This window comes from Apium graveolens, unplaced genomic scaffold (assembly GCF_009905375.1).
Source record: "Apium graveolens cultivar Ventura unplaced genomic scaffold, ASM990537v1 ctg4076, whole genome shotgun sequence".
Classification (NCBI taxonomy): Eukaryota; Viridiplantae; Streptophyta; class Magnoliopsida; order Apiales; family Apiaceae; genus Apium; species Apium graveolens.
The window spans coordinates 127,424-135,316 of NW_027418388.1; the positions used below are offsets into that span (position 1 = coordinate 127,424).

The following is a 7,893-nucleotide window of genomic DNA, read 5'->3' on the forward strand; positions in this document are numbered from 1 at the left end:
CTCTTCTCACACCAGTGAGAACCACTTTGTTGTTTTGATTATTAATCACAACACAGGTTTCTTTGTTGAAGGTTACTGAGTTGCCTTTATCACAAAGCTGGCTGATACTCAACAGATTGTGTTTGAGACCATCCACTAAGGCAACCTCTTCAATGATGACATTGTCCTTTGAAATCAAGCCATATCCCTCAGTATAACCTTTGCTGTCATCTCCAAAAGTGATACTTGGGCCAGCTCTCTCTTCAAACTCTGCGAGCAGGGTAGAATCACCAGTCATGTGTCTTGAACAACCACTATCCAAGTACCAAAGATTCCTTCTGTTTCCCTGCACACATCAAAATTAAATCAAGTTGATTTTGGTACCCAAGTTTCCTTGGGTCCTGCCTTGTTAGCTTTCTTCTTCTGTTTCTTAGGTCTTAACTCATTTGACTTAGGAATTTCAGATTCTTCCTTAGTCATTTGGGTTGGGCCTTTGAAACCACTAGATGCAACAGAATTATTATGCATGTTATGGCTAACAGGAAATGGCATGCTCGGTGCAAAATTGTTATTCCAGTAAGGCATGCTAAATGGCATTTGAGGCATATTGTATGCAGCATAATATGGATTAGGTGCAAATGACATATTAGCAAACTGTGCATTCATGTTCTGTGTAGGCATAACATTAACAGGCATAGGAGGCATGGCATTCATGTTAGAGAATTGAGGCTGAACAGACATGGGAGTAGGCATGGCAGATTTGCAATTAACAGACAAATGATTTACACTACCACATTTGACACGGATTTTTCTAGGAGCATATTTGTCAGGTGTGTAGTTATTATGTTTGTTAATCCCTACTTTACCATTCCTATTGTTTTTCCTTTTAGTCTCTGTTTTTACCTCTATCTTCTCAAGTCTGTCACTCAACTGTTTGACAGTCATGTGACCAACATTAGCCTTCTTCCCTTTCTAGGCTTGACTTGACTCCCCTGAAACAAATTTCTTGGAAACAGACCCATACTTTTCATTTAGCTTGGTTAATTTGGCTTTGCTAATGGGTTTGCTCACAGCCGACGGATGAGGATTATTATCATTCGATGGATAACACATTTTGTTATCCGACGGATAGTCCTCATCATTCGTCGAGACATCTGTCAGCAATCCATCTACCAAAATAGGTTCTAGTTTCTCCTTATTCTTTTTCCAGGCTTCATCACAAAAGGACTCAATTCCTTGAACCTTGGTGATTTGAGCATGAACATCTCTGGATGTTTTCCATGCTTTAATCACCTCCTGTTCACGATCGAGCTGCTTCTTTAAAATTTCTTCCTTTTTCAAGGACTCAGTTAATTCCTCCTTAGCAATTCTACACTCAATTTTTAGTTTCTCAAACTCAACAAACTGAGACTCAAGCACATTATTCCTCTCACTCAAAAACAAGTTGTTTTCTTTGATTTTAGCATTTTCTTTAGTGAGGGACTTAAGTGTAACACGCAAATGATACAATTCTGTAGACATGTCATTTATTGCATCATTACACTCAGCTTTAGATAAATGTGCAAGGTTTGTAGTAATTACCTGATTGCTTGAGGAACTTGTCTCTGTTTCATCAGATTTGGCCATAAGGGCTAGATTGACATTGTTGACATCCTCATCTTCATCCAAACCATCAGCTGCCCAGTCATTCTCTTGTGTAATAAAAGCCCTTTCCTTCTGTTTGAGTAGATCAAAGTATTTTTGCTTATAATCCACAGACTAAAATCTTTTCTTACTGGAATCTGACTTTTTACACTCATTTGCAAAATGCCCTGCCAAGCCACATTTGAAACACTTGAATTTTGATTTATCCACCATGTTTCTATTTGGCTTGGCAGCTCCAAAGTTCTTCTTGAACTTGAGCTTGGCAAATCTTCTTGAAAGGAATGCTAGGTGCTCATCAATGTCCTCCATGTCATCTTGACTCAAAGAATCTTCACTTTCTGCAGCTAGCCCTTTACCCTTGCTTTCACAGGCCTTTGAAGTTGATTCCACAGCTTCCATCTTCACTTCCTTCTCCTTTTCCAGTTCAGCCACTAGTGCAATGGATCCTCCTTTCTTCTTTCCTCTCTCCATTCTTTCATCCTGCTCTATTTCAAGCTCATAGGTCTTCAGAATGCCATATAGTCTCTCCAAAGTAAACTCCTTATAATCTTGAGAGTTTCTCAATGAGACTGTCATTGGTTTCCATTCCTTTGGAAGAGATCTGAGAAATTTCAGATTGGAGTCTTTAGTCTGATAGACTCTTCCATGCAATTTAAGAGCATTTAGTAGCTTTTAGAATCTACTAAAAATGTCAGTGAGTGACTCACTTTCTTCATTGTGAAAATGCTCATATTGCTGAATCAGGAGCTGTATTTTATTTTCTCTTACTTGCTCAGTACCATCACAGATTATCTGTATTGTGTCCCAAACTTCCTTGGCAGTCTTGCAGTTGATGATGTTATCAAACATATCTGCATCAACACCATTGAACAGAATGTTCATGGCCTTTTTATCTTTCCTGACTTGTTCAAGATCAGGTTCAGACCATTCATGCCTTGGCTTTGTAACAGATGGTTCATTTCCTGTTGCAGCTCTCATTGGAACATGAGGGCCTCTTTCTATGTAGTCCACATAGGCCTTATCTTGAGAAAGCATATGAAGATGCATCTTTACCTTCCAATGATGGTAATTATCTTTATCAAGAAAAGGAATCTTGACTCCAACATCTTTCTTGTTCACCTTGCTGTATTGTTTTGATCTTTAAACTCTTTATAGATTAAGAGTTTGCTCTGATACCAATTGTTAGTCCCTTAACAATATAGCAAGAATTACAGAAGGGGGGTTGAATGGAATTCTTGAACTTTTTCTTGAAATAAAAATGTTCAACTCGATTATATATATATTTGTTTTGATTAGCACAATGCGGAATATAAACTTTAATGAATCAAAACAAGAGTAATTAAAAACAAGAGTCTTTAAAAACTTTCTGGTGGATTTAAACAATTCCACCAGAGATATATTTAATATATCGAGAGGACTCTGTGTGCAGAAATGCTCACAGCTGCTTATACAAAATAGAACTACTAAGAACACAGGAAATGCTAAAGATAGTGCTTACAAAGATTACTCTGTGTTTGTTTCTTAGCTCTCTTAGTTGTTTTTCTATTTGCTACTCTCTTGGTTTTTATATTACCAAGATTACAAAGTCAAAAGAACTGAATAAATATAAAATCTAACAGTCTTGATCTTTGCTGCTTTTCGTCCTCTATTACCCAGTTAATGGGCTTCCACAGTGTGTTTGTATCCAACTCGACGGCTGTGTGTCAGCTTTCACTGTTCAACTGATGTTTGAATCTTGATATGATCATCCGTCGACTTTCAGATCATCCGTCGATGACTTACTTGATCATCCGTCGACTGCTATTTTAAACATCCGTTGAAAGACATTTGATCATCCGTCGAAGCTTTGTTAAGCATCCGTTGATAGCTATTTTGGCACTTGACTTCATTTCACTTATACAGAATTACAAGACATTGCTTATGTACAGTTAATCAACCTATTCTGCATATCTAGTTAAAGTCAACATGACTTATATACTACTACAGATTCTATACAAAGGTGCATACAACACTGTGCTACAAACTTATTATTACATAAGCTACTCACTCGATGGATAATAAGTTACTCATCCGTCGGGACTAAAACGAGTTATCCGTCGGGACTATAATTCTTATCCGTCGAGTGCTACATTATTTCACTAAGTAAAATTTACTTTGATGTTTTGTTTAGGTAATCATCAAGTACACAACATATTCACAACAAACAACCATGACGAAAAGAAAGAGATGGAAGATGTAGATGAAGGGCTCCCCATAACCCAAACTCCCTCTCAAAATCTCCAACCAGGGGACCAGAGACTAGTCGTCGAGAGAGCGGCCCATAAGCATGCTGGAACTTCAGTCAACCCCTGGGGAGACAAGTCCCCGGACCAGATATGAGTTGCGATGGACCTATGGAAAGAAAAGCATAATGCCGAGCCTGAGACCCACCCAGGGGATCAGGAAGAACGGTCTGGAGAATCCCGGGGATCCGTCTTTGATAGGATTGTGAAGAATTTGAAGAAGCCATCAGAGGATGCCAGGGATGAAATAAAAAGAGCTACCCTTCGGGAGAGAATACGGAAGGAAGAAGAAGCCAAAGCCAAAGAAACTATTGAAAAGCGAATCCGAGAGGAAGAGGCAAAGCTAAAAAGAAAGGCACACCGAATTCATGTTTCTTCCGATTCGGAGCCCGAAAAGGAGTCCAAGCAAGAACAAATGGCCCGGGCTCTTCGGGATCTCAAGAGGAAAGTAGAAGGCGATACGGAAGTGGGTGCGGCAGCCACCCCGTTCACCAAAAAGTTGGAATCTACCCCCAGAGAATCAGAGCTCAAACACTTCAATTTTAACTCTTTCGATGGATTAGCTGACCCCAAGGAGCATCTGAACTACTTCGAACAAATCTCCAATATTTATGATTACAGTGACCTAACCAGGTGCCGGTTCTTCGCATCAACGCTCAAAGGGGGAGCTCATAAATGGTTCAGCTGAATCCCATCCCGGAGTGTGGACTCCTGGAAAGACTTCCGTGAGATATTTTTGAAAAGGTTCAGAGCCAACCGGATGAACGAGTTGCAAATGTGTCATTTGGAGACAATCCAGCAAAGAAGCAAGGAGTCCCTCCCGGAATTCATCAAGAGATTCCAGGAAGCAGTCAATCAACTCTCCAACTTAGAAGAAAAGAGGCAGTGAACATATATCGGAGGAACTTGCATCCAATATCCTGTGAAGGTTATGTTAAAGATTTGATTCATAGAGAGCCCAGAGCCTAGCATCAGCTTATGCCTTGGCGTCAAAGTTCATAAAGGAAAATGATTTCCTCAAGTCAATGAAAATGTTTAGAAGAATGCATGACGATGATGAGTCTCCGGAACGACGCTTGTCGTCTCGGAGAGACAAAAGATACAAAATTGACAGGTAGGCCAACTACATTCAACAATCTTGGGGAACCCCACCCCGGGAAAGTTACGCTGAACTGAGAAAGAATGAAAGAAAACCTAAGGCTAAGAGAGAACCCAAGCTGGATCCCGAGTGGACACCCCTCAACCGACCCTGGGCCGACATTTTACGCGAAGTCAAGGGTAAGCCATTTTATTATCCACCGAAACCTTTACCAGTACCTCCCGAGAACAGGGCCCGGGACAAGCATTGTGGCTATCATGAAGATCATGGCCATACCACAGAAAATTTTTTCTCTCTCAAGATGTTCATAGAAGATCAGATCAAGAAGGGAAACATGAACCAATATCTTCAAAGGAGGTTGAATGACAAAGACAGGGCCCCGGGAAGCGGCAAAAATGTGGTGAATGTTGTCTTTGGAGGCACATCTTCTCTGCCTCGGAGCCCGAACCCGGAGAATGAAGTGATGGCGATCCAGCCTTCGGAAGATGAGCCAATCTACTTCTCTTACTCTGATTATGAAGGACTCGATCCGGATCACAACTTGGCCTTGGTCGTGACCCTGGATGTCACGGATAATGAGGTAAAAAGAATTTTAGTTGACAATGGTTCCTCTGCTAATATTGTATTCGAGTACACACTTAACAGGATGAAGGTCGGACACCTCCGAATGGACCCATGTCTTGAAGATCCCTTGTACGGATTTGGAAACACAATGATTCCAATACGGGGTGTCGTTTATTTGTCGATTACCATTGGGACCGCATGTTAGGAATATATGTGCATTAGTTTGATGATATGTTTAACAAAACACTTAAGTAGAAATCTAGTGTTTGTAGCCTCAACGGATAAGACCATTTTGGCTATCCGTTGATGGTGTAGCTTTACTTAGAAATAAGTCTAGTGTTGTAGCACATTTCAGTCTCTGTATTTAAGATATAATTCTTAGAAGTTGAGAGAAAATATAAGTCATGTTGACTACTAGAAGATATGCAAATAGGAAGGCCAATTGTAAATATTTCATGCCTTGTAATTTTGTATAAATGAAATGGTGTCAACGGATAACTTAAAGACCTTCAACGGATGAGAAACAAAGCTTCAACGGATGTCTCTAAAGCTTCAATGGATAACATCCTTCAACGGATGAGTGCATCAACGGATAGAGCTTCAACTGCTAACACATCAACGGATAAAGCCATCAACGGATGAAGGCTTCAACGGATGTTCTGTTAAATAGCAGTTGACAAGTGGTAGTTGTACCTACAAACAGAGGCACATGGGTTGACAGAGACAACTGAGATGTGGTAGCCTATTTCAGGATCATCAGAAAAAGCAGCCGTTCTACTCTAGTATAAAGAGGCAATAGTCAACAATGCACTGGAGTAAAAATGGAGAAGAAACAAGTGGAGAACTTATTTTATCATTGTACTTTTTATCTTTGTCTTCACTTGTAAACTTGGTGATATATAAACCAAGTAGCAGCTAGTAATTAGATAAGAATTTTTCCAGAGCTGTTTAGAAAAATCTTGAGAGAAAAATTATCTAGTTTGTACTAGGACGCAGCTGTGATCAACTTCTTGAATCACAGATTTTCTGAAATACCATCTCTGGTGGAACAACAATCCACCAGAAAAGTTTTTAAGGTCTGTTGTGTTCTTTACATTAGTGTTTGAATATATATCTGTCAGTATTAGCTTAAAGTAATTCATACACTTGTTTATCTTAAACACATAGCCTTTGAAACTGCTCAAAACTTGAAAAAGTTTTGAGATTTACATTCAACCCCCCTTCTGTAAATCTCATTGTTAGTTCATTAGGAATAACAATTGGTATCAGAGCTTCCTCTTGACACACAAAGAGTTTAAAGATCTTGGAAACTAACAAAGATGAGTAAGAAGGATATTGGAGTAAAAATCCCAGTTATTGACAAAGACAGTTATCACCATTGGAAGGTGAAAATGCACCTTCATCTACTCTCCCAAGATGAAGGTTATGTAAACTGCATTGAGAATGGTCCTCACATTCCCCACAAAGTAGCCACAGTTGCTACGGCCACAATTGCTGTTGGTCAATCCATTCCAAAACCTAGAGCAGAATGGACAATGGAAGACACAGAAGAAGTCCACAAGGATAAGAAGGCTATGAACATTTTGTTTAATGGTCTTGACAAGGATATGTTTGATAATGCGATAAATTGCACAACTGCCAAAGAGGTTTGGGACACAGTTCAGCTACTGTGTGAAGGTACAGAACAAGTAAAAGAAAACAAAATGCAGCTTCTCATTCAACAGTATGAGTATTTTCATTTTGAAGAAAATGAATCTTTAAATGACACATTCAATAGATTCCAAAAGCTGTTGAATGGACTGAAGCTGTATGGTAGAGTGTACCAGGTGAAGGATTCAAATCTTAAATTTTTAAGATCCTTGCCAAAGGAATGGAAACCCATGACTGTCTCCTTGAGAAACTCTCAAGATTATAAGGACTTCACTCTTGAAAGATTATATGGAATCTTGAAGACTTATGAACTAGAGCTGGAACAGGATGATGTATTGGAGAAGGGAAGAAAGAAAGGAGGTTCAGTTGCCTTGGTAGCTGAAAATGAGAAAGAATGCAGACAAGAAACTGTGAGATCTACATCAAACTCCAATGATGGCACAAGCAAATCAGAATCAAGCAAGGGTAAGGAGCAAGTTGCTGAGAATGAAGACAACTCCAGCCAAGATGACTCTGATGGTATTGATGAGCATCTTGCATTTTCTGTCCAGGAGATTTGCAAAGATGAAATTTAGGAAAAACACTAGAGCCACTAAACCTCATAAGAACATGGTGGACAAATCCAAGTTCAAGTGTTTCAATTGTGGTATAAATGGACACTTTGCAAGTGAGTGC

General features: G+C 39.5%; 1 protein-coding gene across 1 annotated transcript; it reads left to right on the forward strand.

Annotated features, from left to right (window-relative positions):
- The first annotated feature begins 4,948 nt into the window (after positions 1-4,948).
- On the forward strand, positions 4,949-5,773 carry LOC141701562 (uncharacterized). The gene is made up of 2 exons (XM_074505190.1): positions 4,949-5,019; positions 5,236-5,773. Exons 1-2 carry the CDS (start codon positions 4,949-4,951, stop codon positions 5,771-5,773), a joined length of 609 nt encoding a protein of 202 aa, XP_074361291.1.
- The last annotated feature ends 2,120 nt before the right edge of the window (positions 5,774-7,893 follow it).